General features: G+C 45.3%; 1 protein-coding gene across 1 annotated transcript in view; it reads right to left on the bottom strand.

The window, feature by feature from the left end:
• Positions 1–953: 953 nt before the first annotated feature.
• The window catches only part of PLCB2 (phospholipase C beta 2), a 37,371-nt gene continuing 12,557 nt past the window's right edge, over positions 954–25,767 (bottom strand). The window contains exons 4-32 of the mRNA XM_088534144.1: positions 24,768–24,908; positions 24,416–24,495; positions 23,743–23,796; positions 21,469–21,544; positions 20,770–20,870; positions 19,976–20,142; positions 19,627–19,773; positions 19,171–19,328; positions 17,272–17,354; positions 16,791–16,875; positions 15,588–15,759; positions 14,930–15,027; positions 14,159–14,255; positions 13,350–13,434; positions 12,762–12,886; positions 11,736–11,890; positions 11,142–11,306; positions 10,257–10,356; positions 9,948–10,052; positions 9,392–9,483; positions 8,852–8,948; positions 7,479–7,532; positions 6,277–6,490; positions 5,858–6,026; positions 4,473–4,549; positions 3,647–3,742; positions 2,731–2,788; positions 1,956–2,042; positions 954–1,246 (exon numbers count right to left, since the gene is read on the bottom strand). Of these exons, the coding sequence (XP_088390270.1) occupies positions 974–1,246; positions 1,956–2,042; positions 2,731–2,788; positions 3,647–3,742; positions 4,473–4,549; positions 5,858–6,026; positions 6,277–6,490; positions 7,479–7,532; positions 8,852–8,948; positions 9,392–9,483; positions 9,948–10,052; positions 10,257–10,356; positions 11,142–11,306; positions 11,736–11,890; positions 12,762–12,886; positions 13,350–13,434; positions 14,159–14,255; positions 14,930–15,027; positions 15,588–15,759; positions 16,791–16,875; positions 17,272–17,354; positions 19,171–19,328; positions 19,627–19,773; positions 19,976–20,142; positions 20,770–20,870; positions 21,469–21,544; positions 23,743–23,796; positions 24,416–24,495; positions 24,768–24,908 (3,411 nt within the window). The 3' untranslated portion in view covers positions 954–973. The remainder of the gene's footprint in view (positions 1,247–1,955; positions 2,043–2,730; positions 2,789–3,646; positions 3,743–4,472; positions 4,550–5,857; positions 6,027–6,276; positions 6,491–7,478; positions 7,533–8,851; positions 8,949–9,391; positions 9,484–9,947; positions 10,053–10,256; positions 10,357–11,141; positions 11,307–11,735; positions 11,891–12,761; positions 12,887–13,349; positions 13,435–14,158; positions 14,256–14,929; positions 15,028–15,587; positions 15,760–16,790; positions 16,876–17,271; positions 17,355–19,170; positions 19,329–19,626; positions 19,774–19,975; positions 20,143–20,769; positions 20,871–21,468; positions 21,545–23,742; positions 23,797–24,415; positions 24,496–24,767; positions 24,909–25,767) is intronic.

Here is a 25,767-nt window from a genome sequence, read left to right as displayed (position 1 = left end):
AATTGCAAACGGGACAAGCCACAGGCTTCTCAGACTCCTTCTGGTACGTCCTGCATAGCCTAAGGAGCCACCTAAAAACTCACTGGGTCTTCAGGAAGTGTCAGCTCTGAATCTGAGAATTTGCCTGAGGGCTCATACCAGACTCATCAAGTTAGAATTAGCAGTCAGAAACAGCTGCAAGGGATAGGGAGGAAGTTCAGAAAGAGGTTAAGGAGAAAGAAAAGCAACCATGCTGGTAGGACACATTTCCCCAGAAGGAAATGTTGTTGTGTGGATGCCAACACACTGAAACCGTCCTCACCTGTCTGTGGAGAGGGGGACCATTTAAAAAGCCAGCACTGGTTGTGCAAGGAGGTGGCATGCTGACAACACCAAAAATGATAGGAGGTTCTATCAATCACACTGTTCCACCTATAAACAGAGGCTGCGTCTGCATGAGCAAGTAGTGTTGCCAGTAGATGGGTGCTTTAGAGCAGCACAGTTTTTGCTGAAGAGTTGATACTACGCTGTGTCTTTTTGGAGGGTTTAGCCTGGGCTAGCTCTCAGCTGGAGCACTTAAGTGGGCTACCAGAGAGTGTCTTTCAATGAAATTTCATTCAGAGTGATCTAGTTCAAAGACTACTCTGTGATGGGGGCAGAAATGCCAGGAAACTTGCCCTGAAAGCTGAACTCTGAATCCACACTAAATGCTGGCTTGCCTTCCATCACAGGCCCTTTCATGCTGCTGAAACACCTCATGGCTAAGGCTAGGGAAGCCAAGGAGAATCCAAGCCTTCTCTGAAGGGTGAACCCTTCAGACTGCTTCTCTCCTATATCTAGAATAACAAAGTAGTAATCCCTGAAGGATTTCGGGAGTTTTCCAGGGTGGTAAGGGATAGCATTCTGACAAAAGGCACGCTTCTGCTAGTCTCTAACATCACTATCTGCCTCCATAAACATCCTTTGGGAAGTGAAATGGCAAGAGAAGGATATCTCAGACTCTGCTTTCTTCAATCTCAACTGCTGCCTCGGCCCCTGAGGGCTCAGCCGTGGCTATTGCAAGCCCTGACACCTCTGCTCCTGGGAGGTTTTCTGCCCGTTGCTCTGCAGAGCCTTGTTCCTCCTCAGTGGTGCTCACAGCAGCTTCCTTCTTCATCAGGGGCTCTCCAGGAAAGGCTGCTTTTGCATAGTTCTTCACCATCTCCTGCACCTCCATATTCAAACTTTTCAATTTCTCCTTGTACTCCACCATTGCCTCCTGCTGGAGCTGCAAACAGAAACCCCCAAATGATTTTTGAACCAGCAAAGCTAAGCTGAGTTCGGACTGAGAATGCTAAGAATGCTACAAGAAAACCTGTTCTGAGAGGACAGTATGATAAAATGTTAGTCATCTGCTATACTGTAGTGTATATATAGTAGTTTTGCAACTCTATACAGCACACTGTGCCCCAGGCAACCTTTGGCTTCACTGAAGAAGGGGAAAAGGTTGGGAGGGTAGGGGGCAGCTTGCCAATTTACATTCTTTTGATTTGCATTGAAGTCTGAGAGATGAATTAAGACTGCGTGCTCGCTTCACAGCGACTTGAAAGTCTCTGTGCAAGTGTCAGAAGAGCCTGAGTAACCTAGGAAGGAAATTAATCTCCTCCACAGGTGTAGCTCCATCACACTTTAAATTTAGTGGGGTTTTTGGTTTGTTTGCTTGTTTTTTGCAGGATCAGGTGAATGCTAATGCTGGCACAATAAATGTAGGAGTGCAGCAGCACTTCTGACTTTGATTCATGTAAGTTCCTGTAGAACCACCCTCTAAGCCATTCAATTTCTCCGTGTGCTGAGCAGTGGGTGGCTGAAGTGTATGTAGGGGTAGGATGAGTGTACCATTAATTCAAGAACTCACAAGGAAGACTGATCCCCTATAGTGTTCTGGATTTACTGTACTGCATAACAGCACTGAGCCACAGATTCATTTTTGCCTTTACCTGGCTTTCCTTCTCCTTGATTTTTTTAAGATTATCTGTCTGCTTCTCTTCCAGTTGCCGTTGATATCTGTCTGTCCTTTCTGTCAACTTGAAAAACAAACAAACAAAAAAAATCAAAGCCTCAGTTTTATAAGCAAAAGGGGATGCCTTAGCCATCCCAAGCTTATAATGGCAAGACACAGGGCTGTGAAGTGGATTCCCACAGTATCTTCCTTACCCACAGCTCCTGCTGGCTCCATTATATGTGTAATGCTCCTGACCCTGAACTCGAGTGCTAGGGAAGCACTGCAGAAGCTTACCCAGCATGTGCGCGCGCACACACACACACACACACACACAAGTTCTGCTTTGCAGGGTGGTAGATAAAGATGAGACACAATCCCCTCCCCTTCTGCAAAACTGTGCACACAATAAAATTAACCTGGGGGTTGCACTGAGAATTCTATATACATTTTTTTTTCTTTTTAAATCCCTGAATTAGAAATGTTATATATCCTGGAGAGTTCTCTTCTGCGTTGCATCTTTGTCAGCTAGGAGGGCTGACAAAACCCTGATGGGACCTGTGTTATTCTAAAAAGAACGGTATCTGTCTTCAGCTGCGGTTTGGCAGTCTGAAGGACATGCTCGGAGTCCTTGATGCAGCAGCACTTTAACAGAATTTAAATACCTCCAAGAATTCAAGTTCTGCCTGCGCCACATGCTGACGGTGTACGTGGGAGACCCCCACTTTGGAGGAGATGCAGATGCCATGGCAGATTGTCACATTAGAACTTACCAGTTTGATTGTTTGCACCACTTCCTGAATGTGAGCGTTATTAATTTCCTTCTTTAACCTTGAAAGGGAAGAAAGTACAAAAAGTTATAATCAATCCTTTATCTTTATAGGAAGCCTGTTTATCAGTATTGATAAAGTGCCATACAGCAAGATAAGACTGCTAGTACCCACAGAGACTCAGGTGTGCTTACACTCATTAAACATCCTCTCCCATAAGGAAACTACTGTAATTTTAGGAAAGGGCAAATAAACAGCATTCCAACTTGGCTGAAGCATAAGCCAAATAAGTGGGTGTAAAATTCATCTTTTTTTCAGTTTAACAAACATCAAAAGGACCTTGCTATGTGCACGGACATCAAAAGAGGTACAGTGCCCTCTTATGTACCCTTAACCACATGAATCTATTACACCTCGTAGTGATACACTGATTCATAGCATACAGTGGTTGAGTGCACAAGCTCAGCAGCAGAATATTTATTTTTATAAAAAGTAGAAACGGAGAGAAAAACACAGCCACTCTATGCCTAAACACAGCCTCTTAATTGAGGGAGCTGCTGAAAACAACTGCAGACTCTAGAGGGGGTAGGGAAGACCTAGCTTTGATTCTAAAGAGAGATAGATGCCTGTCAAGGTTTAAGGGTAAACACAGGATTTGGAAATGCTCTTAGACTGATGATGAAGTGGCTGGGAGACGCTCTGTTACTTCAGCAAGAAGCTAAAATAAATAAAAGAGCCAAAGACAAGTGTCACTGGAAGGGTCCTCTTCCAGGTGCAGTCTGTCCTCCTGTGTGGCCTCTCCCTCCATTTCCAACGAGCTCCTACTCCCTTTAGGGTCAAAGGCTCAACTCCCCTCAGGCTTTTGAAAAGCCCAGGGAGTAAAACTGATACTGGAGACTGCCTTACAGGGATCCAGTACCTCTCCTGAGCAGCCTTGTCACTGGTGTTTCTCATCATGGTTTGGATTCGGTCCACTCTCTTTGCCTCCAGCTTCTTCTTAATCTCTTTAATATTGCTGCGGAGAGAAAAGTGTGCCAAGAGAGACAGAAGGGATTACACATCCCATGTACCAAAGCATCACTATTAGCACCTCTCTATTCTGCTTCCTGGCCATAAGAATTTAACCATGGCAGTCAGACTGCGGCCTCTCAGTCTTGTGGCCTGTCACCAACAGTAGCTGGAAGCAGTTGCTTAAAGGAAGTGCAAGTTAACAGACCAAGTATTCCTTAGGAGGAGGAGCAGTAACCTCTTTTCCTCCTAATCCCTACCAGTTTTTCATCTGTTCTCCAATTTATATACATTTATTTTCCATGAATGTTCCTCATACCTCCAGAATGTGGCTCTACTTTTGTCCACAAGAGCAAGAAACGTGACATTTACACCCATTACGGCAGAACCACTACCTGAGAATTTCACTGAGTGCCACACATTTCTTCAGCTACAAGAAACTGAGTAATGACTTTCTTATTCCATACTATTCATGACTTTACAGACATTTGTCACCCCCCTGCTCTTGATCGTCTCCTCATATATGTTATTTTGTATTTACTGACACTGAATTTATCTGCCATCTTATTGTCCAGGGCCTGTCTAGAATTGATCCTCCCAATTTGCTCAAGCCAGGATGCTCAGGTCATTAAAAAGACTAAGCTGAGACAGCTCCAAGACTACAGTCCCCTAGCAGGAAATGTTACCCCAAGTAAGAGCTATGCACAATTACTTCCATATTCAAATAAGCAGTTTACCTTTCTGATGACTCCTTCAGCGCCTTCAGCTCAGCTGTCTGCTTCTCTTTGGCTAACTCTATTATCTTGGTAACTTGCTGTTCAAAGGACCAACACAAGATCAAAAGCAAACCGAGATGAGACCCAGCACCCCATCCCGCTTTAATTACCACCAGCCTGAGCTTCATCCCTCCCTGCACTGAGCTCCAGTAGCAGCTGCTCCCCATGGCTTTGTGCAAATCTGCACTCCTGCTCTGCAAGTTACACAAAGGTCCTGTTTGTGGCCAGACTGCACCCAGGCTCCCCAAACAGCCCCATAACCCAGTCACACCTCCCTGCTCTGCTTACAGAGAGCTTCCAAGTGCTCTGCTCACGTGGGAGGCAGCAGCAGATTCACTGCACCTGGGGGCAGATGGCTTTGAGCAGCAGAGCCCACCTTATAAAGGACAGAGGCCTCCAAGCTGCTGGGCCTTCTGTACTGGGGGAACAGGAACAAGGCCAGGAGGGCACAGTGTCTGGAAAGGGACACACAGCTAAATGGGCAAGTATGTTCAGTTTTCTTTCTCATAGCACCTCACTAGCAGAATAACCAGTGTAGTGAGATCTCTCTTTACTGCTGCCTGCTGAGAGACAGCCTGAAAGCAAAACAAACAAACAAACAAAAAACAACAAAAAAACGACTACAGGGCTAAGGGAGAACTCAGCTTTTGAAGTCTTTTTTGGGGACTTGCTCACTAGATCTCACACTCTTTAAAAGGACTCTAAGACAGGATTGTTTTATTCTTTTGGCTTCTTTGTCTGACAATATGCGTGGATTCCAGATAAACTAGTTGTCAAGAGGCAGTTGGTTTCTACCTGGGGCAGCTGGGGACGGGCCAGCCAGTCCTGCAGAAAAGCTTGCAAGGTGCTTGTCAAGCCAAACTGCACCAGGGAGTCTGAAATTGAAGGCATGTGATGCAAAGTCCTCTGGCAAACTACAATGGAAAAAAGCCTCCAAATCCTGGAATCGTGCCCCTTTCATTGGAATGGATGACGTAGCCCATGATTATCACTAGCATCTAGGGACTGGAACTTGTTTCCAGGCATTACTGTCTTTTTCTACTGCTGGCTCAAAGTAGTGGGTCTGAGAACGTGGGAAACACTGATGCACTCGTAGGACTGGTTGGCTGGCAACACCTTATGCAGGCACCTACTTCTATATCTTCCAAGTCAAACAAGAAAGTTCCTTCCAACCTCCAAGACTGATGAGCCCCAGCGCCGCTGTCAGGGCTAACCCAGAACTAAAGCCCCTCTTGGTGTTTTCTGCCTGACTTGTGGCCATGTTTTTTGAGCTCAGTTTCAGTGAGGAGGAACCTGGTTCTCAGTCTGCCCTCGGCTCTCTCTGTGTGACCATGTGCAGCTCTTACCTCTGTGGCATGCTGCTCTTTCTTCTTTCGAATGCCATCGTGGTATTCCTCCCCCAGGTGGATGAGGTCCATCTCCAACCTGTCCCTCAGCTCCAGGGCTTGGCTATCAGTGTTTTCTGTTGTTTCTACAGGATTGGCCCACGTACCAAGGTCATCTGTTGTGATGCTCCTGTGGAACAGATCCAGCAGCTGTGCTGCCTCCAGAGGTGTTGATACTTTCCTGACTTTCCTACCCATCTCTCAGTGGGAGCATCTGATGCTCTACAAATCCAGGGAGATGTTCCCTGCCCATTCCATGCCCGCTTCAGAGAAGAGGAGCCTTTCGTCACACACTTTTATCTGAAAAAGGCTCCTCCAAGGAAGTGGGGAAGTGAAAGAAAAGCCAACTAGCCCTGTCGGAGACCTGTGCTGTATTTTACCTCTTCTTCTTCTGTGTTTTTCCAGGATATATCATCCTTTTCTTGCCTCCGTGGCACACAGGCTCTGAAAAGAGGGCGGAATATCTCTGCAGCAGCTCCTCCTTGCGTTTGCTTCCTTTCCGCTCTAGCTCCTTCAGCTCCTTCTCCTGCTTCTTCAGCAGCTTCAGAAAGAGCTTCATCTGCTGCAGTTCTTCAAGGCTGGCTGTCTGTGGCTCTAAAATAGAACACAAAGATGAGCTGTCTTCTCTTACACAGTGTTTCTCGCACTACTGTGATGCTTTGGAGGGGTCAGGCAGGTTTTTTCAGCACTGCCATCACTCAGATTTCCTTCCTCTTTTCAGATTACACACAGATCAGTTCAGCAACTGGTAGATGTCTGGCTTAGAGCCAGAAGAACTACAGCATCTTGGTATTTTAGCCAGAGATGAAAAAAAAACACTTATAATATGTGAAGCACATGGTGACACTTGCCAAATTACAAGCAGAGGTGCTTTGAGCCCTTCTAGTTTTAATGGCTATTCGCTCAGTTGTGAAGAAAGAATGAAAGGGCTTTTTAAGCAGACAAAAATCTGGAGGGGAAGGATTCCTGTGAACTACTGGAGAACTTGTTATCGGGCAGTAGTGAGTGAGTAAGATGCAGTTATCTGTGGCTGAAAGGCCACAGGGAGTTATCTTTTCAAGGGAAGTAGGGTTTTTTTGCATTTTTTTCTTTTCTCTTGGTGTGGAATGTATAAAAATTAACGGAACTTGTGGGTGTGACACAATGCTGTGTTGTGCAGGGTCAACGACTGAAATGCTCACAGCGAGGAAATTCAGGCATACAGCTCAAGAGCAAGGCAGCACCAGGCCTAGATTGTAAAACCAAAGCTGCTGTGCCTCCTAATTGCATGTTGCTGCTTGCAAGAAGCGTTTTCTTGCAAGTGGGTCTTGGGACTGAGCTCAGTTCCAGTATGAGAGCTGACCACACAGCACGGTGGTTGCTGAAACAGGCAAATGGTGCCTTACCCAGGGAGAGTGGTTCTCTGAGGGCAGGGATTCATGTAGTTGGCCCTCTTTGCCCGCTATGGCTGCCAGGGGTGAGTTGGGGATTTGTTAATTTGTAAACCAGACTTCATCTCTATCCCAGTTAGAAATTGAGCAGACGGGTGCTGCTAGACAACCAACATGGCTACAGCCCTTGCAAACACCATGAATGGAGTTACCTGCAATTTGTGTCGCTGCTTTCACATTTACATCCTTCACCAAAGCTGCTGCTCCTGAAATCACAAAGGAGATGGACAGGGGAGAGCTCAGCAGGAACAGGAGCCACAGAACAGTTGCTGGTGTGAACAGAAAGTGACTGAATTAAGCAAGCTACAGAGATGTTTAAGTGCTTGGGGACTCTGTTGCCAGGTGCAACAGAAATGGGAGCAGAAATATCTGTCTGCAACAGAGGAAAAGGGCGTTTGCTTTGTATTAATCGGATCTTAAGCTAGTGATGGTTTGGCAGACATTACACTTTTATAGATTAGGTGATCTTTCTGACTTGAAACTTGAGAAAAGGGACTATTTTGATACTAAGATATCTGAAAGGATACTCTAACTAGTTAGCAAGGGAGAAATACTGATTTGCTGTCAAATTATAAAAATCAGAGTAGAACAAGGCAAGCTAAATGAACAATGAGGGACATGCTCCTACCTGAAATTAATAAGGGCCTCTGGGCCCTTTCAGGGGATTTTAACACACTTAAAAAGTCAAAAGTAGTCAACAGTGATTTACAGAAAGAGACCCCTGAAAAGAGTAATAGATGTGGGGAGCAGTGAGGTGTTACAGAGCAGAATCAAGCCAGATTTTAAAACCTTACTCAGAAATGTCCCATCTTTGCTCAAAATTAAAGTGCAAGCTGCAATTTCACTCTTCTGGTAAAAGGCTACATCTGTGCCACACAAGCAAGGTGGTGCTTCAGAGCTTTCCTCTGAAAGATGGCTACAGAAGTAGAGAAATCTTTGGACACTTGTCTGGAAATTCAGCCAGTTCAAAAAAGTTTAAACCCTACCTCTAGGACAATTTTTTTTTTTTTTTGTCACTGATCCTATACAGAATAACCCAGGAGAAGCTCAGATATCACAGCAGAGAAAAAGGCGGTGGAAGATGAGTGTAAATGCTTGGAGTCCAGTATTGCCTTCTCAAGCGAAACTGGTTTCAGTTACCTCACATTGGAAGCAACAGAGTCCTCAGCACAGGAAACAGCAATATTACCCTAATATTCATTAACTCTGCCTTGGGGGTCAGAGATGATGTTCATACCAGTTGGGTCTTTGCTTCACTTGTTGGCATTCTCAGTAGCTACTCAAGATCACTTTATTGCTATTATTACTACTGTGGAGTAATACATATCCACACCAGACACAAGAACTGGGGCTGGGATACCTACAATTTTCATTAGGATTGACAGGCACCAGAATTCAAGACAGTGAGTTAGGGCAAGAGGTCCTGATCCTATCAGGATATCCTTCCAGCACTGCCTCTTTCCTGTCTTGGGAGCATACAGGCTTTCAGGTGTATTTTGAGCTCATCCCTGCTCCACAGCTTTACCTGCAGGTCCATTTGAAAAAGGAGCGTGGAATTTCCCGGTGGACTCTGGTAGCCCATTAGTTTCAGCAGAGGGGAAGTTTCTCTGTGTTTCAGGCCTCTAAAGCAAAGAGCAGAGGTAAATCAAAGCACAGCATATGGAATTGGAGACCAAAAGATCCCCTCAAAGACACCCAGACAGCTGGCATGTGTTTCCTGCATTACTGAACTTTTAAGAAATTTGTCTGGTTTTCAAGTATATCACCTTGCTAAGTTTATTCTCCAGTGGCAACGGTGGTAATATCTACTGGTAGAAGGAGCCTCAGCAAGGGATGAAATACCCTCAGAAGCTTCTTCCACAGCTGTTGGTCTTGGGTATTTTCTACCTCTACCCTGAAGGCAGGTCTCAGTCTGCCCCAGTCCAGAAATAGTAAATAGATACATCCATTCTTGGACAGCCTTGCTCCAGGATAGTGGAAAGCCTCTTGCCAATCCTTTCCATTATTTCGGGTGGAAACCACACAGCAGGTTTGAGAGATTATGACAGAACTCAGAAAAATTCACCTTCACTGAGCCCGAGCCGTCTTTTAGCTTCACTGATCTCTTGTCTTGGAGACTGAAGAACTTGATTGGGTTGGAGAGAGCAATAGTCAGGTCTAGAAAAGAGAGGCAGTCTGGATTATCAAATAACTCACTACTTTGTTTTTCCTGTTTTTCTGGTGTTCTTTTTTGGCTTAAGAGGAAAATATATTTCACATTCTCTACTTCTGAAAAGTTTTTCCCTAATAACATAAAAGGAAGGGATTTTTTTTTTTTCCCCAGTCATACTCTGAGGTGACAGTTCACAACTGACGTTTAGGGACTTTTATATGGAGCTGACAAGAGGATATTGCTCCCCAGTTCAAAACCATGCTAAGACATTAATAAGCTGCACATCTCTGTGCTTCAACCCTGCAGAAATAAATACCTACAGCGTGTACCTCATTCATCCCGCCTTTTGACCATCTGCTTTAAAAAGAAGGATCTCTATCCCAGCATTAGCAAAACGCCCTTCAAACGAGGAGGATGAAGTTCTCTCCCATCTCAGCCCTACCCCATCTCACGCACTGACGTCTACTACCTGCCCACGCGTCAGGAACGTAGTCCTTTATCTCCAGGTACACGAAGAGCGAGGGCATCGTGAGAGGCATGTTACTCTCACTGCGGAGACAAACGTGGTGGTAGCCTGAAAAGAGAAAGCAGAAGAGATCAACTGAACCAGTCCTTCCCCACACTTGACCACGGCTCTAATAGAATGAGTGTGAAGGCCTGCAAGTGCACCCTACACTAGAGACTAAGTGGCCAAATATGCAGGTGCTCCTGTCTTCACCAATTTCCAGTTGAAAGGTCTGAGGAGTGCAAAAGTTGAAGGAATTTCCACCAGACTTACCTGAATGCACAGCAATAACAGGAATGACACGATGGCCAATGAACTTCCCTCCTTCCTCCCAGGCCACAATTTTGAGAGATGCCAACTCTGGCATCATGATCTGTGGAAAAAAAACAACACGGAGAAATGCACCTGCATGTCGCTCTCTCCAAGCCACAACTTCCATGTTGTGATTTGCCAGAGAAGGAAATGGATTTGGAAGGATTATATAAACCCTGTAGCTCTGCTGTTAAGGGCTGTTCCCTCTCACTCCTTCCACCACTTTTTCTACCATAAAAAACCTCTAGCCTCAAAAGGGGTTTCTGAAATGCAGGCACCACATGACTAGTATGCTAAAGTGCCCGCTGTTTCACAGTGTGCTTGATGGAAATGAATATGTAACACGTATTTTGCCCTTGTAACCCAAATTTTACTATCACTTTACTTCCCATAATCCAATAGTTGCATTAGTAGAGACCACAGAATTTTTGTGGACGGATGTGGCATCTTCCCACGACCTGGCACACCTCAGAACCTCCCTTCTGGTCTCATTACTTGTCCTCTATCTGTTTCTCATCATATCATGTCACCAAATCGGTTTAATTCTTTTCTGCTTCCTCATGCTTGACGTTTTCAAAGTTGATAAGTGTATTCAGCCTGAAGTGCATCACAGAGGGGACACTTTTGATGTCTGTTATTTCCAGAAACTTTCCCTATAATCTCTTACCTGTAGATGGAAATCTTCAGAGAGAATTGTTTTGGATATGGCTTATCTGAGGGCACAACGTGTAATTCCTGGTGTTGTCTAAACCATGCCTTTCAGACCCCCAGAAAGGAACCCCTACTGCTTTTGACCCACAGGATCTCTAGGGACTTTCTGTCCAAATTACCATCAGATGTTACTACCTTTTCAAAAACAAAAGGCTCTTCTTTCCACACTGGGTTAATGGAGTTGGCCGTGGAGGTCAGTTTGGTTCTGTATTTGCGTTTTGTGTCCCTTGGCAACCCAAAGAGCTCTACTTCCACATACGTCTTCACACTGCGGTCTGAGAGGAACTGTCCAGAAAGGATCTAGGAACAAAACGAAACACAGTTAGCAACTGCAGAAAAGAATAACATAGAGGAGCCCACCCCGAGCTCCCCAACAAAGCCCTTCTCCAGACCCAAAACACCCTCTCTGCTGCAGCCTCCAATCAACAGCACAGTGTGCTGTTTCTTTGACCCTTTCTTCCCCCATGGCTCTTGCTTTAGCACCTCCTCAATCCTCCTCCCTCACCCTCCTCACAGCCTTGGATCCTCCACCGTGTCGGATGCTAATTTTCCACTGTCGTGTGATTAATATAAAATAGTGAAAGAAATTGGGGGGTTGCCATGGTAACACTCTCCCACAGGCCCCTCTGTGTTCAGAGGATCCCTGCTGGGTGGTAAAGTGTGGGGACCTGTTTGCTGGTTCCACACACATGGCCGTCAGGGAGGAGGAGCACCAGGGCTTGTACTTGCCGTGACAGCCAGGGTACTGGCCACCACCACGTCCAGGCGGTCCAGGGAGAAGGGGTCAAACTGCTTGTCTGGGCGCCGCAGGAATTCGTGCTTGAGCAGGTAGCCACACTGGCCGTTGAACTCAAACAGAGCCATGTTCTGCTGCATGGGGACATCTGAGAGGTAAACAGAGGACCACAGTGAGAAAAAATTCCTGTGGAACCTCATCAAAGTAGATGGTGTGGTAAAAGTGAACTGAAATAAGTTGTACTTCTCCAGACTCTCCTAGCCAAAAACTCACAAAGTCATAAACTAATTAAGCTTCCCAGTATCCATCAGGGAAAAATATTACAGCAGCTGTTTTGCAAAAAAAAGTGGCTGCTCATGATTGCACCATAAACCATGGGTGGAACTTGATTAAAATCTATTCTAAGAGGTACCTGCTGTTTCAGGTGTGAAGTGAGCAGCTGCCTCAGCCCTTCAACTCCTTCCTCTTTCACTCCAGGCTTTTTCTCAGCCCATCTTTTCCCCTGCTGCTTCTTCCCTTGCTAACACTGCCTTCTGGTTTCTAGGTCCATCTTTAACATGATATCCTCGTCCTCACCAATATCTCTCACACCCTCTCTTAAGCTTCTTCTTTTTTCCTTCTCTCATCCTGTATCTAGTCTCCCACACTGTTTATATTTAAAAGAGTGAAGGAGGAAGAGGGGGAGAGAACAGCTTCATCTAGAGTATTTTTTTTCTTTTTCTTTTTCTTTTTTTTTCTTCTTCATTCAGTACCTCCATACTGGATGGCAGCAAGTCCATGTGTGTGTGTGTGTGTGTGTGTACACACAACTGTGTAGGGCAGGCCTTGCTGGCACTGCATGCCAGGATGGTGCTGGGTCCAAAAAGTGCTTTTGGTCTGCGTGAGGCAGAGCCAGGGAGGAAGGAGACAGCAGCAGGAGGCACCCAAACACATTCAGAGCAAGGGCAGTGTCAGGAAACGGCAGTGAAGGAGCACAGAGCCTCACGCATCCAACAGCTGCAGGACAACGTGACACTCACCCATGGTTTGGAAGTTCAGTGCCACCATCTGACAGCCGACATTCCAGAACATCTGGGGCATGTAATTAGAGGAGTCCATCCGGGTGCCTTTGGGATAAATCCGGCTCATTTGTCGCTTGTTATATCTACAGTACTCTATCGGAAGCAGGTCTGGAGCACTTCTGGGTACCCTGGGCCTAGCTCACGTGTTCAAATTATGAGATGCTACCAAATGCTTAGAATCTTTCAAATGAGAAGGTTCAACACCAGCTTCTTTCCCATATCTTTTTCTCTTAAGAGGAGGAATCTAGCCATAGTGGCTTTGCCAGAATAGGATGCATCTTATCAGGAATCTGTCAGCAGCCTCCAAGCCACCCTAGAAGCTCCTATGTCTCTGGCACCTACACAGTTTATTCACCTCTAATAGTTAGTCAGATCCTGAAACCAGAAGCCAGCCATATCTGCCTCAGCCTTACCCAAGCTTCGCACCAGTACTCACAAGACTGTATCTTCTGCCAGAGTTTGACAGACTGATGCAATGTCTTAAGCTCTCACAGTCCCTTGGCAATAATAAATAGCTATACTGGCGAACTGCTGGCAAAAGGATACTCTGCAAACTGCAAGGGGAACTTGGTTAGCAGATCGTAAGCCTTCAGTTCTGTGAAGGAAGAGATGACATAACTCCGGTTCTTCTCTAGAAACAGAGACAAAAAAGCAGTTAGACAAAAGGTACCCCCAGCCCCCCATCTCTTATTCTGATGGTGAAGACTACAGCAGGCCATGCACTCAAACATGTACAGCTCCACACCGGCTCTCTCAGCTGTACATTTATAATTGCTTAGGTAGAGCTTAAATCACAGGGATTTTTGCCTCTCTCTTTCCTGAATCCTATTGAAATTTGCAGAACAGCTTCCACCTAGAGTTTTAGTTCCAGCAAATCCCAATATTACAAGCAAAGTTTTGCACACAGTTACTTGTTTAATCAAGTTCCTCCTTCTTCATTCCCCTACTTAGTTTCTTCTTGTTTGTTTGTTTGAATTCATCCTTGAATCCAGGTCACTCTTGAGCTAGGCCCTGTTTTGGAAACCATTTAGAGGAACCTATTGTGTATTAAGAAACTGGATGCATCTTCTTCAGATGTGCTCCTCTCTGTCACCAGCCATGTTTCTAATCAGCATGGAAAAGAGGAAGGCTAGTCACAAACTTAAAGGGCTGGGCTCGGCCCTGCCCTCAGAAACAGCAGGACAAGGCCACAGAAACATCATTTACCTCTAGACTATTTCCTTTCATTCTCACTTGTATAGCCGAGCGCACGATACAGAGAGAGGATGATAGAAAATAGGTGACAAAGTCAGGTGAAGAATACCCTGGTCAGATGGAAATACTCCGGGTGCTGAGAGGGGTAGAGTCTAACTTACGGGAAGAGACTTCAAAGGAGTCGAATTTGATGGGCTGGACATAATTAACTAGGCTGGACATTTCCTCGTATGCCGTCACTTCCAAACCAGCAGTGCCCTAGGCAGAAAAAGAACCAAGACAGATGAAGACACCTTTCCTAGCAATGACACAAAACACACCTGGGCTTCACAAATAAATCCAACAGCTGCTCGAAGCAAAGCACATCAGGTACTTTGGCTTCTCAATACCGCAGTTATTTTCTAGGCAGCGTGTAGGCAGGGACAGGGCTTTCAAACTGAGATCAAGACACTTTATGTGATGACGTATCTCTCTAACCTCTCAAAACATGGAGTCTGGGACAAACTTGGGACATTGTTTCCCCTGCTCTCTGACTGATGTTAGGCAGATGGGAATGGGAAACATGCTTTCTATTCAAGGTGATGCTGAGCAGCTACATCCTCCTTAAGCAGCTGCACTTCATATTTCTTTAGCAGCTTTTATCAGACTGAGGCTAAACCTCTCCAAACACCCTGCAGGCAGGCAATTATCTCCAAGTCACACAGAATATCAAAGGCAGACTCAGAAATAATACCTGAGTATTATTATCCTGCCATATCCCATATGCTTGCAACATCATTTATATTATTCAGTTTCTCCTGTAGAAGCCTTATTGCACGGGGGAGGGCAGGTCTCTGATCAGTTATAGCACAGCTCATTCCTGTGTGGGATTTAATCTCAACTCAGGATGGTGAGGCCCCAGAGAAACCAGAAAATGAACAGAGTGACAGTACCTCATCTGACTGCATCTTTTTAATTTCCTCTTCATCCAGGTTTCCCAGCTGTTCCTCTTCTTCCTCTGGCTCCTCTTCAGCCACATCGCCTGCCCAGACTGAAAACACACAGCACATCACATTGAGACTGCTCACCCGACCTCCAACATTAACCATTAGTAACGGAGAGTTCTGCAAACCTACCCAAACAAAGCACACAGGAATAAGAAGCGGAGGAATGGGATCCTCGTACCCTGAGCCCAAGAGGTAACAAACTTAAGACTGAAGTGGTGGGGAGGAGAATGGGGACCGAAGGTTTTATAAACCTTCAAGAACGTCAGGGTCATCAGAGATTTACAGGCAGTAAAATAATTATCCATGCTTCCATAAAACCAACAGCCAACACTATTAGTGAACTACCAACGCATGCAAGCCCAAACCTCAGGACAGCCAGAAGACTGGATGGGCAGGGAATTTAGCTGGCTCTCTGACATAGGTTGGAATGGAGCCTCTGAAAATATTCTGAAGGCTTAATTTATCTCCTGAGGTTAGGCATATTCTTAAGATGCCTGAATCAAGGACTGCTATGAGGTTGCCTCAAGGTAATATGGGGCTGATCTGGAAGATGTCCTGGGGAGCAGACTTACTCATCTTGCAGTTCGAGTCCCTTCAAACGTACCTGTATCTTCACCATCCATAGAGGCTGGCAGCTCGGTGATTTCTGGTTCTACGTTTCTCCCTTTCTTCAAGGAATTCTGCCTCTTTCCTGACACAGACTGGTTCTTTTTGTTCTTAATCAATATTTTCCCTAAGAGATCTTGAGGACTCGGTAGGGGAACTCCTGGCTTCAACTGCAACAAAGACATTTCATACTGCATCTACATCACACAGACAGATCTTGAACAGTTGGCTCTCCTATGCTTCCCATTACTATTCCTCTGGCTACTTATTAGTGCATGGAAACCTCTCTCCACCATTGTACACTTTAACTTCTTTATCTGCTAGCACATCCTACTCTGTCTATGCAGATTTCTCCTAAAATTTCACCTTCCTGAAGTTGATTTCAGACTAACATTTTGCATCTCTTACTTGTGCACACTATACACTTTCCAGTTACTTATCCTGTAACCCTAACCCTAACCCTAACCCTAACCCTAACCCTAACCCTAACCCCTAACCCTAACCCTAACCCTAACCCTAACCCTAACCCTAACCCTAACCCTAACCTAACCCTAACCCTAACCCTAACCCTAACCCTAACCCTAACCCTAACCCTAACCCCTAACCCTAACCCTAACCCTAACCCTAACCCTAACCCTAACCCATCTGCTGTCTATGCAGATTTCTCCTAAAATTTCACCTTCCTGAAGTTGATTTCAGACTAACATTTTGCATCTCTTACTTGTGCACACTATACACTTTCCAGTTACTTATCCTGTAGCACAGCTGAAAAGGCCTATTCTATATTACCTGGAGCAATCCACACACCTCTGGCTTTCACATTCCACCTGCTTCTCTCATTATCCCAGACTCTCAGTCCCAGATCAGTATTCAGACCATATTTAAACTCTCTGCCTGAAGCAGATTTGAATTAAAATATCGGCGTGGGGTGGGGGGGTGGTCAAGAACAAGGATGTGTGACTCATATTGTGTTTCTGGACATACATTCCCCGTTTTGAGAGCAACAGGCCTGTTAATAATTAATTTAATTAATACCCTGAGCATACACTCTCCTTCTCCCTTTTACCTGCATAGAGCCATTTGTCTGGACCATAGGCAACTACCAAATTGCCCCAAGACTGCAAGTAAGCATGTTTTTTTTCCTCATAATAACCTCTCCACGAGTCCAAGTTCTTCCCATGCCACCTCAGCTTCCACTTACTGGGTATTTCTCCAGTGGCTCTGTCAGCAGCATATTTCCAAATATGGTCCGGCAATACTCAGCCATCTTCGCCTGCTGCTTGGGCCTAACAAACAACAAAATCAACCAGGAGCAAGAAGGAAAGCAGGTGGTGAAACCCACAGCTTAGCATGAGCCACAACCTTGAGGTCCATGAAGCCTACATAGAAAACAATCTTTTACCTTCTCACAGACAACTGTATGGATTCTGAAATACTCCCTCTGGACTAACCCCTTTTATCCACACATGTCACCCCCCAGCTAAGGGGATGGGCAGTTATGGTGCCTTTCACTCTGTAGCTTACTTCTCATATCTGACCTGCTTCAAGTATCTCCACCAGTGTTTCAGTTCACTGTCCCAAAGCTAAGCCAGGAAGCCCCTTAACACCTGGCAGGCCTTGCCTGGGGACTTTGTGCAGAAAAAACAACTCCTCCCCACCTGGGCCCAAGCATGGATACTCACGAGTCCACGTGGTTTTCAAAGGACAGGATAACAGGGTAGAGAGATGTTTTGAAAGCACTTTCTGCAATGGCCTCAATGGCATCCTAAAGAAAGGGAATGGTCAGAGAGAAGATAAGCACTCACTAATAACCCAGCCATGCAGTGACTGCCCCTGACAGAATTGGCAGAAAAAAAAAAAAAAAGATGGATAAAGCCCCAGATTAAATTCCTTCAAACCTGATTTATACTTACCTCTGAATCTGCCCATTTTTCTACCATTTCAACTGACTATAAAATCCTTCTGACTAGCAGCAAAGAACACTACAATGTTCAGTAACCAGCAGTGCTGACATTTCAAATGCAAATACCATGGAAACGTTCTCAGCATTAATGATGCAGGAAAAAATAATCATATTTTTTCCTCAAGCCCCTGTTAATCTGTCACAAACTTTCCACTATTTTCTTTCCTAGTGCTGCTAATTGCTATGTTAAAGAAGTATCGTTTGCTCCTTTGCCTCCCAGATTTTATTCCTGGCCATTCGTGCACATTCATTCACACAGACCATGGCACGTGGCAAAGGGACTGCAGGTTAAACACCTGCAAAGAGCCATTTTTTTCCCCCCCAAACCAACTCCCAACAATCAAGCAGCTCTCTCTACTTTCCCCCCAAATTCTGGGTCTTCAAGCATCTTAGCTGTGAGAGAGGCTGCCACAGTTGCTTCTGTATGGACCACTTGGACTGCCTATCAAATAACCCTGCAACGCTCAGGGAAGGCAAAGGGGCAGAAGAAGCTTTTAAAAGGCCACAGGCAACGTTAGAGAAGGGAGGGAGCTGTGGAGGGAAAGATCTACTTATTATATCAAACTAAAATCTGGACACATGCTGAGTTAACAGGTTATAATTTCCTTGAGGTACAGTCAAATGCTAGAGCAGAACCTGCTGCAATTACAGCAGCTGCAGCTGTCATTATTTCTGCTCTCCGTTATGAACTGCTGCGCAAAAAGCAGCAGCGGTATCACAGGATCTGGGAAATTACTGGCACTGAATCTGACAATACCTCTGATCATTACTAAGGATCAGGGGTGTTTTTTTCCCCCACACATAAATATTTTACTAAGAATGAAGTGTGGGAACTGGAGGGAAGTTGCAGAATAATCATTAAGAGTGTAAAGAAAAAAAAATGTACCTTTGCCTGCTGGCAGCTGCTGTAAAGGGGTACAGACAAAATAAGTGTGCTGCACTGATCTTTAACCTACGAGCTGTTCATAACTGTGCTTCGGTGCCCTAAATTTCCAAGTGAAAAGCAGGTTTTGGACTGTGCGCCTGGAACTTGGGAGCTGAAGCCTGGGAAGCTGTCTGCCCAGCATCCTGGAGGGAGAACACACCTCGCACAGCCAGGCAATTAGGATGTAATTCCTAAGTAGGAAACATTCCTCCAAAGTGCTCCCATGTGATGCTGTAGGACACACAAACCTGCTGTAGATCAGTTAGGAGATATCACTTGTTTTCTAAAACTTGTTTTTTGCCTGACAGACACGCCTTTCTCCCACAACCCTCCATCCATCCAGCCACCTTGCTGCACAGCTGAGTGTATGCAGCTGGATCTACCCAACCACCTCTCCATCACTCTTACCCGACAGCCAGGATTTCCCTCATTCATTCATCTTTATCCAGCTAACAACCTCTCTTCTGCTCCTCCCGCTCCAAAAACACAGGCAAAGTCCAACCATACAGATTAGCCTCTCCTCCCGCTTACCATTTCATTCACTTGTCATCTGCCCATCAACCTTTTGCTCTGAAACATCTTTGCCCGCAAGCCCAAGCTTTCGCCAGGCCCCTCAGCCAGCCCTCCCTGAACAGAGATCAGTTTCAAAACAAGCGAAGGAAGAAGACATGTGGGAAGCAGCTCCTTCCTTGCCTTGAAGAGGATCTCAGTTGTCATGGTGAAGCCATGAGTGATGATGGGCTCCTCATCTGGGGGCCGGCCCTTCCAGCAGTCCAGCTCCACGCAGCGGCAGCCAGCCAGCAGGGTCTGGCGGTACATTTCGGGAGACGAGATGCCAGAAAACTGACCAGCTGCAGAAGAGCAGAAGGAGATGATGGAGTCCAGCATTATCCACTCATGTGGGACATCTTCTGTGTAAGCTGAAGTGATAGGACCCTCTGCCTTGCTTGAGCACATGGCAGGTTGGCAAGATGTTTTAGGTAACAGTGACATGCCCACCGTTTGCACAGCATCTGTCCCACCCCTCAGGCTGTTTTACTGCTCTCAGCCTTCCAAATTCAGGGCTGCTCAACTGACAGAATCACGTGTGTGTCCTTTGTGATGGCACATATTGACATGAGCTGAGGCAGACTATGGAATTGCCCCTACCTGTTAAGTAGGTGTTGTGTGAGGAATTGATGAAGTAGTGTGAGAGTGGCTGGGTCATGTCCTGGTACAGCACTAATTTGTCCAGTGCTACCACGTTGTTCTCGGGGCCACAGAGAAACCAGACCATCCCCTCGGGAGACAACTGTCCTGCGTGGAAAACAAAGCTGTTAATGGCAAGGACACAAAATGGTTCTGGCAGCTGCTTGCCATTGCATGACAACACGGGCACTGGGAGAATTAGACTGAGAAAGTCAGGGCAGCAGACAGGGTGACATCCTCTGCTATTGCCCTGCCACCTCCACAACAGGACATGGGGGAAAAACAGACCTATGTGCTGAGCAAGACTCACCTCTCTGGATGTTAATGCCACTGGGCTCATACTTCTCTATGAGGCTCTGCACCTGCTCAGGTTTAGCTGGTGGGAAGAGGATGTCATTGAGGCGAGAGTCTCGCTGCTTCTTGTTGATAAACTTTGCCAAGTGCTCTTTGGTCATGTAGGGCTTAGCTTTGAAATGGCTACAGGAAGAGAGTTACGGAGGAACAGGGATAAGGTTCCTGTGTATCACCCAGGAAAACGCCACAAAAGAGAGACTCTGGTAACCAATGGGCACCAAGTTCTTTGGAGCCACAAACTCCTATGCTGCCTATGTTTCTTCCTGTAAACGCTTCCCACTGTGACCTTCCTTCTGTCTTTATGTTCTAATTAATTTCATAGTGTTAATAGTTGTGCTGGGGGTATATTTCAAGCCTCTGCTTTGAGCTCTGAAATGGCCTGTATTTCAGAAGGCGGTGAATTGCTTGCCCTATGAAATCAAGACCACTTAACAAGTCTCAGCTGCTTGGAAAAACAAACAAACAAACAAACAAACCAGTGGTTACTTGTGAGCGTTTAGTGTTCTCACCCTGTACAAGGCCTTGTCTGGCTGTGGCCACAAGCCCTGTCACATTAGGAGCATTCCTGCAGTCCAGCGAGGCCTCATCCTCTCTGTTCAGACTGTCAGTGCAGGCACTAAGGGACCATTTTGTACTTGCCTTTCTAGGAAGGCTCAAGACCAGCCACCCTAAGCAGCCCAGCTACCCCTTTCCCCTCTTTTATACTTAATTTTTGTCTCAAGAAACCACTGTGGCTTAAGGGAAACTTACTGTGAGGTAAATATCTCATCGATCTCAGGCCGGGGACACAGATTCATAAGGAAAGTTTTGTACACAGTCTCAGGGAAGTCCTCTGGGTTGATAGCGTCATTCTGAAAATGAAACAGAAGCCTGGCAGTATCACAAACCTATTCCTGCCTTCACTTCTCTGTTAACACTGAACACCCACAGATAGAGGATAATTACAGCACTTGTTTGCAACAGTAGAAATGAGCAACTGGAGCATGTGGCAAGCTATTGAGAAAAGAGCAGATGGAGAGGAGAAGCACTGCAATGGCCCATCTCCGAATGGACAGTAAAGCAAACTGCCTTTGGTGTCTCTTGTGCGGTCATAAAATAAGAGTGTCAGGGGCTGGGATTGTGCTCAGCAGGTTGGTAGCAGTGCCAAGATTAACCTCCAGGTCTGCTGCTTCAAAGAGCAGCCAGTGGAACAGGTAAAGCAGGTGGAGGGGACTGTGCTGCTGTTTGTGCCATGTAGCACCAGTGACAACAGAGCCACAAATGTTCCTGCAGTAAGAACAGGAAGACTTGATCTTAGCAGCCTGCAGTTAAGGCAAGGCACATAGTGAGGAGGGCAAAGGGCTTCACAGCAATTCATAGTGTTTGGGCTGATTTTTTTTTTCTCAGAGTCGACAGCATCATGGTCAGAGTAGGCAAAGATTTTCTAGAACTGCCTAGTCAGATCCTTACCTTGCCCTTGGGAAGATGACAAGCACTTAATGCTGCTTCCACCCTCTTCCTATCTGCAGGGAACATCTGAAAAATACTGACCACAGAGGGGAAAAACATCAAAACCACAGTGTAACGGGAGTGAAATCAGACAGTCTGGATTTGGCAGCTGGGAGAAACAGCCAGAGTGCAAGATATATATAGGAGGGTGGTCAGTATATATGATGAAGGGGATGGTCAAGAACATGAATGAGAGAAAAATGTGTTACTTCGGGGGAGTAGCTGGTGACCAAGTCTTAAAAAGTGACATTTCTACAGTAAATTTTTGACTGCTCTCAAAAATATTTCTGCTATGGATTCTGTAGGAGCTCTGGCACTAAGCTGGATCACTTTATCCTCAAAATCACTGCTGATTGTCCTTCCCCTAGCACCTCTTGGAAGTGCCCTCCTTGACATCACGCTTCAAATTCTCAGGGACAGTTCTTCCCACAAGACACTATCGCATGCAATAGCAGGCATCTGAGTACAAATTTCATGCAAATTTGCTGCTGTGGATGAAGACAAACTTTTATGTCCTGGAAAACAAAGGCTTTTCACAAATTCAAAGAACAAATGCATCATACAGGCAAAGAAGCTGCCCTAATACACGATGGAAGGACAAAAGGCTGCTGTAGAAACCAAAGCTCAACTCCAATTTAGAAAGTAGAGCACTGGTCTGCAGGGCAGAATTCATTGTGCCAAGCCTTCAACTTAAAGCAGAATCTTTGCCATTTTATGTAATATTGACAATAACTGAATTCTCTTTATTTTCAGAAGCTCCCAGCCAACAACAACAAGGTCTCCTCTGTGGACAAATTCAGGGGTCAATCCTGTTAAGCTGCTGGTGCCTCAGGTGCTCACAGACCAATAAGGGGAGCAAGAAGTGCCAAATGTGGCGAGAGGCTGAAAAATGTTCAGCTGCAGCAGACAAATGCAAACTCATTCCATATCGGTTCCCCAGCGGCTCTTTGCAAGGCAAAAATCACAGCACCCTTGCTATGCTTCAAAGGGATGTAAATACCTAAAGACAAAGTCGGGTGCTTAGTGGCATTCCCCAAAATTATTTAGATATGGAGATTTGAAAGCCCATTGAACACTTACCTGCACCTGGAGATGCCAAATACTTTTATTATCATTATAAACTCTTAATCTGGACTATCAGGCTGTCTAATTTAATTGCTCTCTAACTATAGATAGTAAGGCACTTTGAATTACTCTGTAAGAGGTGCTTAGGAGAGAAAACTGGCAGAGATTATTTTAAGATTGCTTTGGAAAAAAATAGGGTCTTTTCTCTCTGCTTGCATTTTAAGGATCAATTTAAAGAACTCGCCCCTAGAGCATTATTCATTAAAGACCTATACATTTTTTAAAAGCCTCTGACAAATACACTCGGTTCTGACCGAGTGAAATTCTGCCGGTTGGTGGTTTAGAAAACAAGCAGCAGCAACAACAAACGTTTATTGTTGAATAAGGATCAACTATCCCGGAAGAGATTTAGCCAGTGTAGGCTCAGTCTAGAATTGTTAGGCAATGTAACACACAGTAGGCAGTGCATTTATTGCAGGTGATTGGCACGTGCTTTTTGCAAAGCTACAATGCAGCACAAAGCCAGATGCAGAGTAGTTCAAAACCTTCCAGTGAGCCGCTAAGAATGCACTGACTGCAGGTCCTTACTCTTAATTTAGAGGATAATTGATGCATCAAAAAGGGGACTCAACACTGCAGTGCAGTATTTTGTCACAGTATGAGTTGACTAAACACGGAGGAGCCGTAAGGCCAGTCACGGAGGCATTTGAGCAGAGGGGACACTGAGTGGCACAAAATCAATTCTAGACTCATGCCACACAATGCAGTAGGAGAGAATTAATAGCCTGTTTTTTGCTTCAACAAGCTTTCTTACGTTAAAGCATCCTACACCTCATCCACCTTTTAACTCAGCTCAGCAAAAGAAAGCCTTGACCAGAATACTAACAGACTGTTTTTGTTGATCGTTACTTGGCAACAGCCAGGAAGTGAAATCCGTGGTTGTTCAAGACAACTTCTTGCTGCAGATGAAGATGAGTCTCAAAAGGTCTTCCAGATTATGTGTCAAACTTTGTGGGGGTCCATGGGTGCAGCAGGAGTTCTCTCATGACCTTAATCCAGAAGCTTTATCTGTTTGGTGCATCAGGAGCAGGCACCTGAAACCTGTCCTATCACCACATACTCTGCCTTTAGTCTGACTGACACACAAGGAAGACAAATATCCATACTTACTTCCTAACGGGAATTTTTCCCTCTGCATTAAGTTGCAGCTTCAACTTTACCAGGCTGTGAAAAAAAAAAAAGCCAAGAGGAAGGATGAAAATTCACTTGTATAACCTTTCAGCTTTATCAGTAGGAAGAAAGTAAGAAAATATAACTAGGAAAAAGAAAAACCATAATCAGAATCCTAGCAGACTGTGAGCTTTGCCTCAGAGAAAACCTGTCCCCAAATCCTGGGAGAGACAAGCAAATGATAAGAGCTTTGATATCCAAGTAAGAGATTCCTCTGAAAGTTTTGATATAAATGTGAAATAATGATACTTGCTACTTAGTGTTCCTCAGTGATCCCAGGTGGCCAACAAAAGAATATTAGAGAGGTAAGAAAAAGAGGCAGCACTTCTTGCAGTTTAGCAACTGGGACTGTGGAGGGGACATATCGGAGGCTCCAAATCTCTGCCTTATACCAAGTGCCTTTTCAAAAGGCACAAGCACTTTGGTGCCAGTCAGCTGCTACGTGGCATATGGCCCAACTACCTGCCCTCTACCTCTGCCCTGGGGCTCCTGACTTGACACAGGACTTGTTTTGGAGCTGTCAAAGGACTTGGATGCTGAAGAACCTTTTATTTCTGGTGCAGAACTCACACTAAAGTTTTAGAAAACAGCATGTTTGTCAGAAGGCACTTACATTTTCTCTAAGAAGGTGTATCGAGAAGCATTGTACGTGAGGGGATTCCGAACAATGGCCATGATATCCTCGGCCCAGCTCTGGGAACAAACAAAAAAGCTGGACGTTAGGGAATTGGAACAGTACCCTGCGTGCACAAAACCAGTGGAAGAAGTTCGGTGTGACATTTTTCTAGAAGTCTCTAGAACTACAGAGGTACCATGCTTTATTGGACCACAATCCTGTGTTTATAATCTTGTCATTAACACCGGCAGGGCTCAGGTTCCCTGTCCTCCTCCCTCCTTTCTCACTCTCCCTTGAATGCTCCAACCCATAGTGCTCCCAGTGCCCCCTTCCCCTCAGGCCCTGATACCTTGCCAACATTCTCCTTGTAGGACACAAAGTTATGGAAAGTGAGATCCACCATGTCAGGGCCGGACACAACAGTCAGAGTCTTAAGCAGGAAGGTGCTGTGTGGGTAATCCAAGTTAAAAACCTCCCGGAGTTTCTGGCACTGCAAAAGGGAAAAAACAGATGGGGATAAAGGGAGAATGAAGGCAGAATGATCCTAACTTGAAAAAACACAACCTAATCCTAACCTTGATCCAAATTCACACCAAGCTTCTTTGCAGCTTGCAAAATTTTGTGTGTCTGCTCACATTAGACAGCCATACCAGCTTATTACAGACAGCCCTTTGCCAAAACACTGATAAGGTCTTTCAGATAAGCAGTGTACTTTATGCTACAACCTTGCTGCACCATGAGGAAGATGCTGTTTGGGGTCCTGAGAAGTCTACCAGGTGCAGAGCTGCTTACTGGAGAGTTTATTCTCTCCCTCCAAGCGCTGTTAGTTTTGGGTTCATAGTGTTGGTTTTTTTCCATAACAATTGCAGTATCCTCCAGGGATGGCTTTCTTGGATTTGTTTTGTAAAGTAGAGCGCTCATCCGATTAGTCATACTTGGGTTTCATCACTCTATGAGAATATTTATAGAATCCCTTTAAATTATTTCGCATTCTCTGTGTTCCTATGTAAGGCACTCACTAAGCCAAGGTATTCCGGAGTTATGCTAAGAGTTGCTGTTCATAATAAAAGGATAAAATTCCCATGTCCTAGAATAAAGCACAACAATCCATTATCTAAAGTGCAGGAGAAATCCATATCAAAGCCAATAGGGAGGCTATCAAATTGCAGGTTCCTTCAGAAAATAAGGGCAAAATTCACACTCAGGCACTGTCAGCAGAGCACGTCAGACTCAGAAGTTTAATTGGAGCTAAAATCAGAACTCTCAGACGCACAAGTGTGGTCAGTTAGATGCATGACTGAGCTGCTGCAGTTCAAAAAGTTAAAGCAAACAAGTGAAACCCTAACACA

The sequence above is a fragment of the Tinamus guttatus genome, unplaced genomic scaffold (assembly GCF_059628265.1).
Source record: "Tinamus guttatus ecotype Peru unplaced genomic scaffold, ASM5962826v1 Tinamus_guttatus_pri_ptg000546l, whole genome shotgun sequence".
Classification (NCBI taxonomy): Eukaryota; Metazoa; Chordata; class Aves; order Tinamiformes; family Tinamidae; genus Tinamus; species Tinamus guttatus.
Note: the sequence above shows the minus strand (reverse complement) of the source record. Positions and strands in the feature narration are given on the sequence as shown.